This window comes from Zonotrichia albicollis, chromosome 10 (genome assembly GCF_047830755.1).
Source record: "Zonotrichia albicollis isolate bZonAlb1 chromosome 10, bZonAlb1.hap1, whole genome shotgun sequence".
Taxonomy (NCBI): Eukaryota; Metazoa; Chordata; class Aves; order Passeriformes; family Passerellidae; genus Zonotrichia; species Zonotrichia albicollis.
The window spans coordinates 26,059,419-26,078,463 of record NC_133828.1 but is presented as its reverse complement, the minus strand read 5'-3'; the positions used below and the strand labels follow the sequence as shown (position 1 = coordinate 26,078,463).

At 41.2% G+C, this 19,045-nt stretch overlaps 1 protein-coding gene across 1 annotated transcript; it reads left to right on the top strand.

Annotated features, from left to right (window-relative positions):
• Positions 1-644: 644 nt before the first annotated feature.
• On the top strand, positions 645-18,133 carry LOC102070522 (uncharacterized). Its single transcript, XM_074547874.1, has 6 exons — positions 645-1,078; positions 1,523-1,651; positions 3,088-3,152; positions 6,130-6,253; positions 11,069-11,153; positions 11,269-18,133. Exons 1-3 carry the CDS (start codon positions 645-647, stop codon positions 3,143-3,145), a joined length of 621 nt encoding a protein of 206 aa, XP_074403975.1. The 3' UTR covers positions 3,146-3,152; positions 6,130-6,253; positions 11,069-11,153; positions 11,269-18,133.
• Positions 18,134-19,045: the final 912 nt, after the last annotated feature.

Here is a 19,045-nt window from a genome sequence, read left to right as displayed (position 1 = left end):
CAAACGTGCTCGCAGGTGAGGACGAGGGCTGTGACCGCCCGTCTCCGCCGCGCTCGGCTTGCACGGGTTGGGAAGGAGCTTTTTGCTACCTGCTCCCATCACCATCTGACAAATGCCGGGTTCAGCGAGGAGCCCTCGGCCCCTCAGCCATGGCCGCTGCCACAGGCAGAGAGATAATCACCAAATGCCCCACAGATGTGGGAGAGGACTTTTCCGCCTCTCTGTCGCTGAAGTAGTTTGTGGCACCTGGACCATTGGTCATTATCGCCGCTCGGCCGCAGCAGCGCGGGCACGGCGCTACAAGAAATCTTTGCATTGCTACAGGATCAGAGGTCACCGCTGCAGGGGACCAGGGCTGGTTTATTAAACAGCCAAGTCTGTTTAAGGTGTAATTCCTCAGGAAGAGCAGTGTGCTTGTGGCCATTTTAAACGGGTTAACGGAGCGGGTCCGTTCAAGCCCGCGTGCGCTTTTCCCCGGGCACAAACTGGGCCCGGCTGGCGCCCGGGGTTGCTGTCGGCCGAGTCGCCTCAGCCCCGCAGGTCTGTGACCTCCGGCTCCTGCCTATGTCATATTCCTGTCCTCCGGCTGGAAACTGCAGAGGAAAGTGCAGGATGCAGCTGACACCGCTCCGGCCGCGCTGGTAATGACCGGGCTGATACAGGCGCCCGGACGGGAGGCTCCGGGTGGGGGGCGGGTTACACACTCTGCCGCTACCACCAGGTGTCTGGCTGTTGGCAGCGGCTGCTGGGAGTGCGGCCCTGCGTGGCGAGTCCCGTATGGCCCCACTCCAGCGTCCCCACGAGCGTCTGCGAGAGGGAAAGCTCCCCTGGAGGCCGAGGCCGCCGTCCCTGCCCCGCAGCGCTGCCCGGGGTCAAAGGCGCTCCCCGCGGGACTCCCCCGGCGGGTCCGGGCCCGGCCGAGCCCCCCCGAGCCCGCCCGCGCCTCGGCCCGGCCCGCGGGCAGCCGCCGGCAGGGGGCGCTCTGGCTCCGGGAACGCGCCGCCGCTGCCCGGCCCAGGCGGCCACGGGCAGGGGGAGGGCGAGCCGGGGCACGGGCGCTGCCCCGGGCGCCTGGCAGGTACCGCGGGGCCGGGCTGCCGCCGGGCAGCGAGCCGCTGACGGGCTCCCGGCAGAGCCGCCGGCCCGGGAGGTGCGGCTCGGCCCGGCCCGGCACCCCGAGCGCAGCTGGGCGGGCGCGGGGAAGGCGGCGCCGCGGGGATGGAGGGGCCGGGGCCGCAGCGGGCCCGGCGCAGCCACGGCCCCGGCAGAAGTTGGTGCCGAACGGGCTGAGGCTGTGCCTGCAGCCACGGGTTTCTTTGTGCGTCTGTCTGTCAGCACTTTGGGTGACATTCCCTTCGCCGCGCGGGTGGCTGGCGATTTTTCTCTTTTTTACTGCTGGAAGAGGTTATTCTATGCAAGAGAAAAAGCAGAAAAGCCTTTGTAATTTTCACAGAGGTTTTGTGGAATATAGTGCCGAAAAAGCAATTTGGGTTTTTGTTTGGTTTTTGTTTTGTAATTGCAGAGTTTTTTTAGCATTCGGGTGGATGCTGGATGCTCTTTCTTTAGTACAGATTTATGTCCTAAAGAGATACTTGATTTCTTTGACCATATCTGTGATCATAGCTTACAACTACTACCTATACACACCTGTGTAAGTATGTTTTAAGAGTCAGTAAGAAAAATTGTTTTCATTAAAGGCCTTCCAAAACAAAAATTGAAAAGGACAGAGGAAAATATGATAACCTAGCAGCTGAGCCATGCTTGCCTCTAATGTAGGACCCAAATATTTTTGACCAAACACATAGGAATATAAATTGGTGTAGTGAATCTCACTGATTTACCTCAGCTGAAGACCTAATTCTAGTGCACTGCATGCTCAGAATATGTAAAAGATATTCCAGAGACACAAACCCACATGGTTGTGCATCTCAAGATAAACCAAACTAAGCTAAATGAAACCAAAATAAATTCTTGTTCTGTACTGCAGTAATTACCTGTAGTGACTGCAAATTCTTCATTTCCCATGCAGACAGACAGGTACTTGGTTAGAAACTGTATGTGATGCTTTAAGATTGAAAGAAGTAGTTTCTTGTTTGATTTTTTTTTTCTTTTTTGGTGATAGATGTGCAGTCGCTCTATGATATGTGAACAAATCTTTAAGAAATTAAATTAATTCTGCTTTGCTATTGCATATCCTGTAAAGGCTTTTAGTGACTTCAAGTGGCTTTACAATGAGAAGTTCAATACTCACATTTTTAAAGTTTTATTTCTGTGGTGGTTTGCTTGCCTGGTCAAATTTATCCAGTGCAGCATGGATATTACAGGTAGTGGCTTATCAGTTATTTTAATGGGAGATTTCCTAAATCCACTCTGGAATGAGATGTGCTGTAGGGAAAGGAGCAGGTTCCCCACACTCAAATCGCCCTGCTGACTTCCTTCCCTGGTTTTCTTCAGTAATTTCTCTAATGTGTCCAACCACTTTACTACAAAATAAATATTCAGAGATAAGGAGGGAGAGGGGGGAGAAGGGAGGAAAAAATAGGCCTCCCAGTGAGCTATTGATTTGAAATTTCAAACATTTTATTGATACAAGAAAAACCCAGACATAAGGAAGCAGTTTGATATTGCACAATATTTGAAAAAAAATGTGTGCATCTGTTTAGCACAATACACTGCATAATGACAGCAATCTTCCCTGTTTGTATCTATTCATCTGATTATACAGCATAACAATTCTTTTTGCTACACATTTATTTACTAAAGGATTTTTTTTAATGGATAATAAATTAGTAAATCAGATATCATGTGCTTGGGAAAATATGTGAGTTGACTCCCTACATGCAAGATAGTTGCAATTCATATTTTATGTGCTATTCAGCGATCTCACATACAGAGATGAAGTTGTGTGCTTCCCTTGTGGCAAAGACAAAGGAAGTTTTAAATCACTATTTAGTACTCTTTCATCTAGGCACATGTTATTTTGAAACGCTTCAGTTTTTAGCACCGCAGTGCAGCACTGATGTAATGAAGAGCTTTGACTTACTTGAAGTATAACCCAGTGGCCTTCTTTTGATGCCTTTTCCACAGCTATTTCTGCTGCAGCTTCCTGTCCTTGACCCAGCGATACATTGTGAAGTTCTCCTGAGTCAATGGTAAATTCAAACTTGTTCCCTAAACAGAACAATATACTGTACTACTTTGAGCCAAATAATGAAGTGTTCAAACAAGCATGTGTTCTACACATAGTGTTAACATGGCACCACCTCACATGAGTCACCAAAGGAAAAAAACAGCCCTCAAAAATACAATTTCAATCAATCAGCTGAGCTAGGATATTGTGCTGTTTTCTGGTTAGGTACTCTGTATTAGCAAAATGCTCCTGTGTCTGAAAAGCATCCCAGAATGAAACAATTGATTCCTGCTGATGGCTTCCCTACATATTGCCTATATGAATATTTCAATGCACACTGAAGTGGATATGTTAGAAATTTAGCTAAAGAAAAAAATATAAGTTAATGTCTCACTGAAGGTGATGTTATACACAGGCAATGGAAGAGGTTTAACAGAAGTCTTTATGCTGGTATTAGGAAGTAGTTCGGTCAGAGGAGGGTTAGCAAATTTTCAGTAGGGTCAAATCTGTTGCTCAAGTATACTTGTGTAAGGTTGATGACTTGTGCAGATACAGCAGAGCAAGCAGCTAGCTCTGATTTCAGAAAGCAGGGAGTGTTCCCCAGGCAGCTGCTGAGCCAAGCCCTGAGACTTTCCTCAGACACTGAGTGCTGGAGGTGTAATGCCATCCGTGTGTTACCGTGTGACAGCGCTCAGCAGTCGTGGAAAGGCCTGCTTTATTTCTCTGGTTGTGGTAGAATTTCTAGGACCAGTGGTATTGCTAACTAACTTGCAGAAAGTTCTCTTATTTCATGGTAAGTGTTATGTTTTCTCATGGTTTTTAGTAATAGTATTTAGTCCAGACTGATCTAATAGTTCAGGATTGATAAGGGGAACAGTCCAGGAGATAACCACTACTGGGGAACAGCACTGCCTTCTTTGGAAGTTTTTGTGAACACTGAGCACGTTTAGTTCCAAGTTACATTTGGGCTAAGTTCCCATAAATGAAGAATTACAGTTGACAGAACCTCGTGAAAAACAGCAAGGTGTAAGACCTGTCTGTGGGGCATAGTATTTTGTCATGACTTCTATTTGGTAGAGATCCAAATGCAAAACATGTTAGGGTCACTCACAGTACAAAATCAAAGGTCTGAGACTGGTGATGCAAACTGACAGCACAAGTCATCCTGGGCATTCTGCTGCCTCACATAAATAGTAGGTTAAGGAGAGAACTTGTCACTTCTAATGCCTTTAGAAATTTCTCCTTTCTGGACATTTCAAATCCATTTCTTTTGCTTGTTCTATCCAGGAACCTTCAGTATCTCTCTTCAAGTATCATAATTTATTTAACATTGTCCACAATTGAAAAAATAATATGTGGAGCCTGTACATTTGAGCACAAGCATGTGGATTTTAAAAATAAATGTAACTGAAGTTTTTTTATTTTTAAAAATAAATATAAATTTAAAAATGTAAAAATATAGGGTCATTATTGTAGACACTCTGTACCCTGATTTCTCTTCACGGAGAGTTAAAGTCAAGTAAATGTCGAAACAGTGGTCTAAGTTCAGAATGTTCACAAAGCATGAGTTTGTTTTTCAGTAACTAAAAGCTTTAGAACAGAACAGCTGTGAAATTAATAGAACTTATTTGTAATATTTATCAGTGTTTATTTTCTCAAAAGCTTTGGGGTTTATTTGTGGCCAGCTTCCTCTTCAAAAACATTTTAAAATCTTTTAAAACGATTCTGGATAGAGTAAGCTTAAATCATACACATATAGAAACATTCCTTAGAGTATATGAATATGTTTACAGATGATGGTTAAGTGTGTCAATTTATAAGACCAGCTAAGCCTTCACCAAAGTATGGACAAAATTCTAAACATAAAGAAATTTTTTTCTGAAATTTCTGCCTTAACAAATTAATGTGGATTTTTGTGTGTAAGACTTTTAGTATGTCAGCAAGGCTAGAAACACTGAATTGTTCTGAGAAAGAGTATTAATACAATGTTCCAAGGTCAGTTGAACTCAGATCTCTCTAGAAGAGGAACAGTTTTTATTAAGAAATTGCCAGATCAAAGTTATATGCTAAAATGCTTAAAATTTTAAAAGTCTGTACAAGACCTAAATTTTCCACCGTTGTAAGAAACAACAAGAGAGCTCCACACCATTATTTATTGTGTTGTACAGGGATGTGCGGGGTTCTGTTGCTTGGTATTTAATCCAGAGGTGCATTCAGCTATGTATTAGTAGCGAGCTCTGAGCCATTAGAGCAGCAAAGGATAGGACAGAAATAAACTGTTGGCTGCAATTGCCCCTTTGAAAAAGAACAGGAATTTTGAGAGGGGAGAGAGGGAGATTCCTTGGCCTCGGTGGAGTTTATTATTCTCTGGAAACAGGTAAACCAACCCTGGCTCAGGAAGATACTTTAGAATAGGAAATGTTTTGCCTTTGAAATGTACCAGATTACATGTCATTTCAAATAGTGTTCATGGCAAAGATACCCCTGGGACCACCTTACAAGAGCTTTATTTCTTGCCTGCAAATTAGTCAATTCAAAACACTTCTCCTCTCATCTCTGCCTTCAGCTCTTAATACCACACACGCCATTCGTAAAATAGCGGAGAAGAATGAAAAGACCCTGGATACAATGGTACAATTAAAAAAATAAAACAAAAGACTGTAAAAGCAAGAACAAGATGGGTTTCAGCAGACAAGGGGAAAAATGAAATTTTGGTGCGTTTTTGGAGGCATTTCAATAAACCCCTTTTCTTCCGTTTCAGCAGGGGCTCATTGAAACAGCTATGTTTTCCAAGTGCAGGCAGACAGCCAATAGCATCTAAATTATTTTTAAGAAAGCACTTATAGCACTAAGCACTCACTACTACTAAATCCATCTTAGAGGAGAAGGGTGGAGTAAGAAGAAAGGTCAACAAATGTATCAAGTTCTTTGTGTAATGCCTCACTGACATTTTCCAACTCCCTCAGCTGGCTTTTATTTTTTTATTTTTTATTTTTCAGAATCCTGGTAAAATGCAGTAAAGGATTTAAGGTTATCGTCTGTCTCTCTCTAACTTCTGACATCTCTTTATAACAAGAAAGAGTCACAGCCAACTGTAACAGGAGGGCAACACAATGAATCCTGGTAAGACAGGGAAGGGGGGAGGTTCAACTTTGCTGCCCCTTTGCCCCTATTTCTTCCTCACAGAACAGAAGTGCCATCTGTTACTGGTCCTAACATGCATACATTTAATTTCCATTTGGTAATAACTATCACAGGAAAAAGATTATCAAGTGATCTAAAGCACTATCAGCATTAGCACATCTTCCCATCCAGTGTTTTGTTTGTACCTCCAAAGATGTAGCAGATGAAATGGATATGGGCAAGTGTCTTAATTGCCTAGAATTATTTTGTTTTCTTGTAGAGGACCATATGGTCAAGGTGTGGATTATGACCAGACTGAGGATATGTGCTTAGGTCAGAAGACGATTTAGAAAAATCAAACAAGAGGACTGATATTTATATTCTTCAATGTGAACACACTACTAAATACTAATAAGTATTTATTACTTGGTGTTGTAATACATCATCATAATAATGGAAAATAAAATCATAGCATGTTATGTGAGGGTAGACGGTAGTAAAGTATAAGACTGTTTTAAAGCAATCTGTAAAAATGTTTCTTAGGCTTCAGTCAAATTTATCACATTCACAAATAAAAATCCTGATACCACCAAACATCTTACAGCCCAGCAAACTCAGTTTAAGAATGTGCTAGTTTTGACTGGGATAGATTTTCTGGGTTAATTTTCTTCATAGCAGCTGGTGTGGGGCTGTGTTGTTGATTCGTGCTGGAAACAGTGTTGATAATTCGGAGATGTTTTAATTATTGCTGAGCAGTGTTCACACTGAGTCAAGGCCTTTTCTGCTCCTCACACCATTCCACCAGCGATGGGGCTGAAGGTGCACAAAAAGTTGAGAAGACAACAGCTGGGGCAGTTGACCCCAAGTGACCAAAGGGATATTCCCTGCCATATGGCATCATGCTCTCTGTATAAAATAGAAATGGAAGTTGGCTGGGGGCTGCAGCTCAAGGACTGACTGGGCATTGCTTTGGTGGTGATGAGCAATTGTTTTTACTGGCATCACTTTTTCTTGGGTATCATTTCTCTCTTTTTTGGTATTATTATGGATCCTTCAGCTATGCCCAGTTTTGCCTGACATCTTATTGTTGAAAGAAATGGGGTGCAGCAGCAGATCTGTGCAAAGGAAGGGTGCCTGCAGTGTGCTGTTTGCAAAGCAGGGTAACAAACAATTGGTGCAGTGGGATTTCTCTGTCAGAGCCCTTCAGGTATTTCACTGCTCTTTCCTCTTGCTGTCTATACCCTATTGTTTTAGCAGTCTCTCATTTCTTCAGCCTCACATCTTTTCCCTCTTTGCTCTTGCTGCCTGTACACCTTGTTACTTAAAACACTTCTATGACCAGAAATTGGCTGCCCTGTCAGATGCCAGCTTTCTTCCCAAAGGCTGGAGAATGACCTCAAACATGGGAGATGCATGGCTAATGCCGTTAAAATGTAAATAAACATGTAAAATGGTTCAAGAGGAAAAAGCCAAGAAAATTATTAGCAAGTAGCTTGTGCTTTAGACTAGCTTAATTTGCTCAAGTCAAATCTGAAGCTGATCTGTCTGGCAAACCTACTGATGCCTACATTGTCAAAATACATGAGACAACATTTCATTTCTCCAAATTTCCATTAATTTCATTGCCTTATTTTCTTTCTTTTCCTCCTACACGGGGATGACATTTTTGAAGTGTACTTTTAAGAACATAATTTGATCAAATGATCCAAGGGAACTCCCTATAGATATCCATGATTTAATGCTAAATGTGCTCTAAAGGTTAGCATGGCTGACAATGGCAACTGGTTTAACCCCAGTTAATTTTTAAATAATTAATAGAGTGTGTTTTTTTCTGAGCAGAACCGTATCTTGCTTACATAATTCAGTGAGAAAGGCAGGGCCCTGCCATGTGGTGGTGAGCATTCTGAGCATCCCAGCCTTGACCAGAGCAGATCTTTGTCACCTTGCTGAAGTCGGTCATTGCACATGTCCTCGTGCAAGATGCTTGTAGCTGACCTCCAGATAACCTTGAAGATACTGGCCAACAATTCGCTGGCTGGCTGATTTATGTTTCAGTATAGTAGATATTCTGGGCTCTGAAAATAAGTAGGGTCAGCATCTGAATATCTGAATCTGAATTTCTCTGTCTTCCCTTTTTCTTCTCCATTTGGAATTTTATTTTCCAGCTCAGATCACATGCACTAGAAGCCAAAGAAATCTCTTTTTTCAGGTTAATATTTTCATCCTAGTCCTGGTTCATATGCATGTAGGCTTTGGGCTCCTCTGCTCTGTGCCCGTTTGTCACTCTTTTCAAAGGCAAGAAGGAAACTCTTGGTATGGGTGCAGAACTTAGAAGAGATCTGTGCCGAATAAGAGCGAGAACGCAGCTGCACAAGACTCAGCACACTTCTGACAGACAAAGTGCAGTGAAGGAAAAGATGACACTTTAAGCTAAATGAGAGATCGTTATACAACGCTCTTTCCATTCAGCTCGTTCTAGGAGGAATATATACATGTGGCAGCAGCAGCACTCAGGACATGAAGAGCTACTTTGAAAGTTGATGCATTTCCCAGCGTTGGACATGAAGATGGAAAGTAGAGAGTGAGAAAATTGGCTGTCCCTGCTGAGGTGCCCCCCAGCCACAATAATATTTATGAAACCGTCATACTTCTCTATCCTTGACAAGAAAGCTGCCTGGACTGGTTCAGAGCAAATGCAGTTTGTAGGAAGCATTTCAGATTGATGTTCTTCCCTGGTGACGGAGTGTTCCAGGGGCCTGGCAGAGCGAGCTGGCAGCGTGAACAGCTCAAGCTACAGCAAGGGGACCCAATCAGAACTACACAAACTTGTCCATATTCCCTTGTGCTGTGCTGAATTGGGAAGGCAGGCAAGGGAGAGCTGAAAACCTTAAGGCAAAGGACTGCTCTGTGCGCTGCCTGGCCGCACAAACAGGTGTACGTACACAGAGTGGTGAATGGGAGCTCATGCAGGGTTCGTGCTCCACTGGGAGAGCTAACTGGGCTGGGAAAGCGAGCTTTACCCTTTCAAACAGACCAAGGTAAATAACAGTTGAGAGTGTTACACAGGCATCTGGGTTCTTTACACTCAGCCTCATGTTCTCAGAGTGTTTTGCTCGCTGCACTGCCTTGTGAAATCAGCAGTAAAAGCCTGTGACCAGAGGAAAAGTGGTAAGCCAGTGGTAGCACTAGTGGTAGCGCTGATTAAAACAGCAGCACGCAAACACACTGACCTCTTCCTGAGTGGTAACCTTCAGTGAGAGCTAATTCACTGGATTGATTTTATTCAGCTTGTCCATGAGAAAATAGAGCACAGCGGCATTGACTGCAACTGGCCAAAAGTGCTTGTGAGCTTCAGGGATCTTTATAGTGCTTGTTTCAGCTTCCAGGTTGGTGATGTTATGATGTACTATTACACTCTAAGTCTTCTGTTTGGCAAAAATGTACTGGCAAAAGAATATAAATGAATCTAAAAATTTATTGGTAGTCCAGTTAATGTTTTTAACAATCTAATAGTCAAAATTACTTAATATATAGGAGTATAGGAAGACTGCATTAAAAATAGAGTTGCTACACTAAAAATTCCCTCTTGCCTGGTGTTGCACTTACTCCCCCAGTTCTCCTTTGGATTTTAATATTGGTATTCCTCAAAAGAAATGGGGGAATATTATGATGAATTATCACCAGGATTTGTGTGATACTCATGGGAGAAAGAGTTCTTTCTTCTGAGCCTGGTGTCTGCTCAGATTTAGTTTTATGTTTTCTTAACACTATAATCTAACTATGATTAAATGGTGATTTGTGTCAAATGTGTCTGCACTCTTCCCCACAGCTGACTCCAGAATTGTAGGCAGTTCAGTTCACAATGAATAACCATTTGTTATTATCCTAAACTAGAGTTAAACTGAAACAAATCTAGTCAAGAGTGCCTCACAGCTGGACAATTGCTATCACAGCTAAACCATGTTAAAATCTATCTAGGCCCAGAAAAAGCCAGAGCATTGCTGGGTCCCTACACTGTCACCTCAATACAAACCCTGTTGCTTTTTACCAATACTGGCAAAATCACATTTATTGGGCTATAAAATCACTTTGAATAGTCTGTGATATGCAGAGCAAGGATTTGCAAACCTGCTATGACTGCAGAGTCATGAATGAGCAGCAGATCTTGGAAACATTCACACTTTCTTAACTTCTCTTGAATTAGAGTAATTCAAAGTCTGATTGACTTGTAATTCTTCATTGCCATCAGGAAGCCAGCTAACACAAAGTATTTGATTTTCATTGCCAATATAATTTTCCCAATCAGCAGGAATACTGTGATTATTAAACTGAGAGCTATAGTTTGTAGTGCTAAGTAAAAAATTCCTGTAGCTGCAGGAGACCATAGTGTAACCTGATAAAGGTATAGGATAATTAAGAAACATGCATGAATCTAAGATACAGCAGACATACAGACACACAGGCACTAGCAGGCAGGTTTTACATGAGGTAGTTCACAACAATTTCTGAAGTTGTGTCTCTTTACACTCAGAGATACAAAAATACAAAACACTTTGTATTTTACATGTATGCAGTTTTCACCATGTACAAAATTTAAGGTGCTTTAAGCCACCTCCCATAAAATTGTACATAAATGGTACATTTATTTTGAAAATGTGATTTTGCAATGGCAAAAAAACACCCTGTTGATCCATCTTTTCTTTTATGTTTTAAAAGCACTCAGAGTTTCAGCTGTACTTGTAAATATATATCTTTTAATGTTACAAGAATAGATATTAATATCTGGGTGATCTGTTAAATGTCATTACTCTCCAGAAGAGGCCATACAGACCTTGTCATCTGGAGATGAGGGAGTCACAGCCTTCCAGGGATCTTCTGCCAATGTTTCACCACCTTCATGGTAAATGATTTTTCCTAATCCCTGGTCAGAATTTCTCTTGGTCTGACTTCTGCAGGTTGCCTCTTTTCTGTCCATATCCACATCTAAGAAAAACCTGTCTCTGTCTTCTTTGTAGCCTCTTGTGAAGCATTTCCAGACAGCTGGAGATCCCCCTGCCCTCTTGGCCTGAAGAACCACAGTGCCCTCAGCCTCTCCTTCACTTGTTTCCTGCTATAGCCTCCACTGGAGTGGGTTAATGTCTTTCTTGTACTGTAGGAGATGCAGTAATTAAATTTGAATTTTTCATTTATAACATCTATTTTTTGTTCATACACTTACTGGTAGTGTAACACTCTTAACACCTCCTATAGCTGTATCTTCTTTTTGAGTTTTGTCCTGTTTGGTGTAGTTGGATGTGCTTCTACTTCAGCTGTCAGTTTTGTTCTCTGAAGTCCAAATTTCTCCTTGCACTGCCAGTTCTTCGGTTACATCCCTTGCCACTGACTAGACAACCCATGTTTCAGCATCTTACAGGCTTTCCAAGTGAAAGTACTCTCCCATCCATCCCCCCACCCCTTTATTTCTTTTTTTCTTCCCTTTTCTACTTGAAAAATCTTGTTCTGCTTCCTGCAAGAAGCTGGAACCCAAGGGTGTGGTTCCCTCAACACACTGCCCATGGACCAACAAAGTTCAGGACAGAGAATACCTAGAGGAGGGGATCCAGGATTTTAAAATGGTAAGAGTATGAGAGCTCCTCTGAGTTTGACTCTGTAAAATTACTGACAGCACTTGGCTCTGCTGTGCTGCTGTATGGAATGCTTCTGAGTTTCACCTGCAGGTCACTGAGACCAGAGCATACTCAGGACTTAGCAGAAATTATTCCCCCTTTTGAAGGATCAAGCTCTTGAAGAACCCCCACTGTTAGAAATATGACCTCTTCAGGTACTTAAAATTACTTAATTAGCATTATAAACATTAGAAAGAACAAGATCATTCTAGCAAAGTGAATAGAGCTGTAATTGCAGGTGTTACAGAATTTAGTACAAAAGATGGGTGTTCCCAATATTTGTTTTAAAGTATTTTACAAGGCTATATAAAGAAGGAAGAAAGCAAGCTATCAGGTAGTGGGGGTTTTCCCCTCCATGTTTTTGTGAACTAAAATTAGAGGGAACACATAACAAGCATCTTGCTATTAAATTTGCCCATGACAAATAGTGCAGCTGCATGTAGTGCAGGAACATCTGTAGAATCATGACACATGCAGAATTCCCCCACACTGAGAGCGTGACACTATACTGAAAACAATTCAGTTGTAGAAGCAATATAAATATATTTTATATAATCTTTCTCCACCTTCTCCTCCCCCTTGTCTTTTGAATCATGTTAACTACAGGATTCTGTCACTTCTTCCCAGCATCAGTAAAAAGTATAAAAGTGACTAAGCATTTCAGAATTATGCTCTTCTTTCATTAGCAGCTAGGATGCAGACATTTCTTATCTGAAGAAACAAAAAAAGAAAGAATAACCAGTGGCAGAAATGCACTAGAAAGACACCATAGTTTACTCCAAATGGAACTTGACATGGTTTGAAGATGCAATTTAACTCTTGAGAAATCAAAGGATGATTTTCTATGTCAGCACCTCACGTGGTTGTTCAGTTCAAAGTGAGCTGTTGGATTGCTGCCAGTCTTTGCTTCACCCATGTAAGTGATGGCACAAAGTACTGTGATACATGATATCACAAAGTGCTATGGAATAATATGTCTAAAATCTACAGATTTCCAAAGTAAGGGGAATCTCCTTGCCTGGGATTTTGTGAGTTCCCACAGTTTATTGTCTGTATGTAGTGATGGTAGAACTTGCTCGATGACCCTTTAAGCTCCATATGGTCATAAAGAAGGACTTTCAAGGCTTTTTCAAAAGCCTTGAAAGCTTTTCCCAAAAATTATTTTAACAAAATATTTGCTTCCTTCTTATAAATATTCTATTGTTTGCTCTCTGAAATAGTTGTTCTGCAATCTTTAGATTTTAGAAGTAAGAAATTTTATAATTGCAATGCAAACAATGATTTTTGTAATGTCTGAGGTTGTCTAAATTTAGACTATGTGATGATAATACCATGAGAAGGCAAACACATGCATGTTATGAAGACTTGGATCATCATTAACTTGTTTCTTTGAAACATCTTACTTTCAGTCATTAGGACACATCAGAACTGATAACTGTGAAGCTCCAAGATAATTTCCAAAATTTTAATGCAGACTGCAAAGCAGGCATGAAGCCAAGACCCAGCTGTCTTGGTCATAATTTTCAGCTCCTTGCCTATTAAATTCCTGCAACCCAACTGCAATAACACTACCCTTATGACATATTCCTATTACGATTTTATTGATATGATACATTTTTATTTTACTTGCTGATACTCTTTGGTCAAGTTGTTTGAACTCTTGCTTCATGCATCACCTGAAAAAACTTTGTTTTCCTATTTCAGAGGAACATACTGTCCATAATATAGAAGGTTTTTAAAGCACTCTGATGACTGGAAAGGTATGCATGTGTAACAGATATTGCCTGATGACATTTGCTTACTTGTAAGGGTATATTTATCCCTTAATTAAATTAGATATGATTCTTCATTTAATAATACAGTGACTTTCAACATTCACGTCCTGGTTTGTGTGTCCAGTGACTGCTTGCACAAGATACACAGGCATGTGCATCAGCACAGCAGAAAGGAACAGCAAACATCCTGCAGAGCTGGAAAATGCCTTCATTAACTTTTCAGTATCCACAACTTTCTCATGGAGAGGTGCACATCCCATGGCCAGATGTATCTGCAGTCAGCTGTGGCCACCCCAAGCTGGAAATGAGTGTGTGAGCATCCTGCTCACTGACCCTTCCACTGCAGTGCCTGTGTTCTGGCTGGTCTCTTGGGTGAGTGCTTCAACAGCTCCTTGTAGTCCTGGGCTTTAGTTCTAATATAAACAGAGGCACAATTTTCAGCAAGTTAGCAGCAGGAGGAGTTGTGGAAAAATGTACCAGGGAAAGCTTTGTTTATATCATATGTAAAATGGAGCTCTAGAATACCCCTCTTGCAGATTTTACTTGAAATAAATTAAAGACTTTTGTGGTAATTTTAAAAGGTTTATTTTGTTTTCCTCATGATGGAAATGCAGTGATTCTTGGAGGAAGAACATATACACATGGATATATTTACCATGGATAAATGAATTGAAAAATAAAGACTATTAGATAAATACAGTTAGTTTGGTTTAGACCCAAAGAAGCCAAATTCAGCATCAAAATGATTAATACTATAGCTGATCTAATTCTTTTACTTGTTTTTTCTTTGCTTGTATTTTTTGCTGCTGTGTCTTGTTTACAGCTTCTCAGCCAGAAGAATATCCTGCAGCAAATTACTGTCAGAAGCCAAAAAAAGTATCCATAATTCATCCTAACGCACTGTCAACTTAATTTTAAAATAATTTTTCTGCTTTATGAGTTCTGGCTGAAGTAGTAAGTTTGCAAATCCATAAATCAAATAAAGGAAATACATACCTCTGTTTAAAGATTCTGTTTTCCTACTTCATTGTAAGCGTAGTTTTTATTAATTAAAACTTCAGTCACTAGGAAGAGAAGAAAGAAACAAAAATGTGGACTGTATTCTTTACAACTGTACACATCTGTGTTGTGACTCCAGAGCCATCTCTTTGGACTATAGAGAAGTTTTTCAAGATTTATAAAGCAGAAATTAATTTAGGTTGTGTATTCCAGTGAGCACTCTGAGGAGCACGTGTGTGTGTGTGTGAATTAGGCCGAGCCTGTTGAGGCCTGTGAAGGGCACAGTGTGCTGTGAGGTGTCCTGCGTTTGCAAGAGCCCTGTGCAGGTGTGCAGACACTCACAAAATGTCCTCAGTTTCCAAATGTTTCCAAACTGACCTCTCTCATCTCCAATAACAGTGAAGCTGATTCAAGTTCTTTAGCTGCAAGAGGCACGTTAGAGAGCAGGTGTGGAAGCTTTCTGTGAATCTTCTGAGAATCACTGAAAATTGGGTGAAACTTGTGTCCCCAAGTGCAGGAACAGCAGCCTGGCAGCAAGTGTGAGCATGGCCTTGTTTGTGCTCGTCTGCACACGGGGAAAGTCCTGCAGAATTCCCTGTCCCAGGAGTCAGTAGTGTCCCAGTGTGTGTTCCAGCTCAGAGCTGCCACCAGCAGCTACTGAATAGCACCACGTTCTGAATCTCAACACACCATGAAAATCCTCCTTTAATCAAATGCTCCCAGGGGAGCAAGAAATTCAAGATGCACTTGCAGCCTGGGCTGGTGCACACCACTAGATCAATACTTGGCATAAAGAGCTTTCTGCTTGTCTCTGCAGTGGAGGGGGGCCAGGGACACTCTTAGCAAGCAAAACCAACAGGCAGCACATGAGGTAACATGAGGGCAGCAAGGAAGAGGCAAAGGTACAGGACTGAGTGGGGCACTGTGCTGGCTGGATTAGAAAGAATTTTGCTTCTCAGCTTGAGATGTTTAATTAAGGAATTTCATCGTAATTTTGACTAAGCTTAACAAGTAACAAATTCAGTGCTCTGGCTCACTAAATTCTTTCTTGCAGTCTAAATAAGCTGCAGATCTGGAAGAATTCAGTGGCTTAACAGCACTTTCTCTCCAGCTTGCACTGTAGGTAAGTGCTGTCCTGTGGCAACCTTTTAGGGTCAAGTGATTTAGAGAGCTTAGACAAGGCTGGGGTTCAGGATCCCTATATTCAGACATGATCCTGAGTAGCAGAGGCTGTGAGGAAATATTTTCTGACATTTACTAGAGGGGCAGGGGAGGGAAGGGAGGACTCAGCTCTAGGAAAGAGAGTAGGTACAGCTAACCTAGAAGGAGGGGAAGGACTCAAGAATATAATGAGGAGGTGGGGGAAATGACACTGGAATAAAAGGGTGAGTATGTGAGATACACACTCATCCTGGCCTTCCTCTGTTCAAAGCACTCCCTCCAAGGGTGGGTATAAGACTTGAATAGAGGGGATGGATGTCAAAATATTTCCATAAGGAATATAGTGCAATAAATCAGAGAAAAAGGGCAGAATGGAGGCAAGGAGCAAATGGTAGGAGAATTATTTTAGTTCTAAGTGAATGATTATGTCTCCTGAGTGATTACACATCAGGATGGTGGTGTGTTGGAGAAGATTGTTCAGCTAGATAGGAAGGAGTGCTCAAATTGCAGTCATTGAACTGTAGTTCATGCAAGGGTGCAAATAAGATAAGAAAAATAGACAAGTAAAAATCCAGCTGGAGTGAACGTGTTTTGGGCACTGCAATCCTTGTGAGTTAATGTAACTATCATACAGGTGCAGGAAGAGTTTTCAGAGGAAGCTATTTGGAATACTTGTGGAACATAATCAGAGAGAGACCTGATGAAGGAAATAACAGACTATTAAAAATACTCTGAACATAACTTGCAAGTAATGGGTTAAGTACAAGATGAATAATTTCTTCCAAGTTTCTGCTAGAACAGGATCACCCGCAAGAAATATCTGCAGTATGACACAGCTATGGAGTCACCGCAGTACAGGGCTGGTGAAAAACAAGAGATACAATATCCCATTCATTATACTGCCATGAGTGGAAAGTAGGAAAGGGCTTGAGCAGAGTTGATATGGGCATTACACCTTGGGCAATATCAGGCATTCAGAAGAAAGAGAGCTGTCACATTTTCTTCATAGCTCTGCATCAGTTTTACTCTCACTAGCACTGGTCACTTTTTGATTAAAATAGATAATTTATAAATTGAAACAGATGTGACTCTTATCCAGTTTTTCCCCAGTGCTGAGGTTTGATCTTATGCCAGTGATGACTGTAAACATAAGACCAAGGACTTCTCATGTGGCCATATTTTTGCCAGGCACTGCTGTCACTTTTCTATTTAGCAATTGTTGTAGCATCCCCCCACTCAGTGGCTGGATCAAGACCTTTTGTTCCTGTAATAGGGACCTGGAATAATAAAGGTTAAGTTTTAAATTTCTACTTACAGAAGCTAGTATGTCTCAGAATTCACTCACTTGTGTTTTTGTAAAAAAAAGCAGCATCACTGGGAAAAATTTATTTATCCTTATTTCATCCAAAATTCAAGAGATAAAAAAAGATGAAGATTCCTGCACTGAATCCAACAGTCCTTCTTTGGTCTCCAGTAGGTTACTGGGAACTTAGTAATGGGGAAGTTCTGAACTCATCTTTGCTCCATGTGGAGCAAAGTCAGCCATTACTATTGCCAGTTATTCTTTCAGATGTTTTAAATTACAGTTCTATTGCTTTATTTATGCATGTATTTTATCTCCATGTGTTTCATGAGAATGTGGAGCTGCATGTCACAGTACCTTTTTTCCATGGGTTAAAGGAAACTGTTCTAACACTCCCAGCTTGTGCTGGCCAGGTACCTTCTGCTGAAGCAATCCTTTGTTACCATGGAGGGTCAGTCACACAGTGCTGGTCAGATTATGTGCTGCCTGTTATGTCCACAAGTATATGGAATATAGCAAGGAAAAGAGAATAACAAAGCTTTAGTGGTTTGCTGTCCCTGATGCGTATTAAGTTGGAAGAAACTGCAAAACCCCTGAGTTATTTTCCTCAGCAGTCCAGAGTTCAGGGAGACCCAGAGCACAGGAACAGTTGCTGCCACTGCACACCATTCCCCCCTTCCGCAGACTGGCTTTCTGGCCAAAGTTAATGATTCATAAGATTCTGCACTGATTTCACTGTGAGCTTCCATATTTGCATAAGTAAAAGCTTCTGCAGCTTCTGTAAGGAGATTCTTAGTGAAATTGCAGCACAAAACATTGATATTATGTAATTATGGTAGTTCATTTTAACTTAAATGAAATTGTTACTTTAAACTTGCTCTAAGTGGCTCACAATGTAATTTTTGTATGACACACCTAGAAAACAAATGAGTTAATCACAATATGTGTCATTTTTAATTTTTCTCTTTCATTTTTCTTTCAGTCATTCTCTCTTTGTAATTAGCATGAAGACTACCCTTCAGTCAAAACTAGCCACCTGGAAAGTTTCAGCTTGTAATATGCAGCTTTTTTTGTGAATTATGAATGTGCAAAAAAGAGACCTTTCTCCTTACACCCACTTCCTTGCATAATTCAAAATATGAATGAATGAATTTTATTCAGGCTTGCCAAAAAAATTATATTTCAGCTGATAACAAGCATGAAAAATTTTAGATTAAAGGGATTAGAAAAAAAAAAAAAAGAATATTCTGAGCATGGGAGAACAGCAGGTTAAGACAGAAGTCTGTAACTATAACAATTGCTATCAAGCAAATACCATATCCAAGCACTAAATCTTGCTTTGTGCTGCCCTAGTGCACAGTAGCAGGGACAGAGTAGAATAATAAAAGCTGATCCCCTTATGCAAACAGCAGGGCAGAGCACTTGAGAGAATACAAGGAGAAGGTGAGCCTGCCTGCTCTTCTGGCTTGCTAACCATATTCCCAAGGTCTGTGGGTTAGTTGTCTAGCTCCAGTCAGATAGCAAAAGGTACTTCAAACACTAGCAAAGGGAATGTTTTGGTCCTTTCCAGAAGAACATTTTACTAATTCCTTGCCTCCAAATGTACTGTTCTATTAAATAAAGTATTTGAAGGAATTCATATAAGCAACATCATGGTTTAATGGGTCAAAAAGGGAACAGAATCAGTGCCAGGAATTTTTGAGATTGTGTATTTTAAGAATATATATCTGTGAAGAAGGTATTATCTGTGCAAAGCAGAATGAGATTTGGGCTCATGCCAGTACCACTTTGAAAATAAACTATCACAGTGAAGAAATGTTACCATCTGGAACATTTCTGCATCATATTTTCTCTTGTTCCCAATAATGCCTTGGTGATAAGTCCAGCT

Coding starts and splice junctions, on each gene's coding strand:
- LOC102070522 (XM_074547874.1), top strand. CDS start 645: ATGACCGGGCTGATACAGGCGCCCGGACGGGAGGCTCCGGGTGGGGGG. Junction 1,079..1,522: donor CTGCCCCGGGCGCCTGGCAG/GTACCGCGGGGC, acceptor TTGTAATTGCAG/AGTTTTTTTAGCATTCGGGT. Junction 1,652..3,087: donor TACTACCTATACACACCTGT/GTAAGTATGTTT, acceptor CCTTTTCCACAG/CTATTTCTGCTGCAGCTTCC.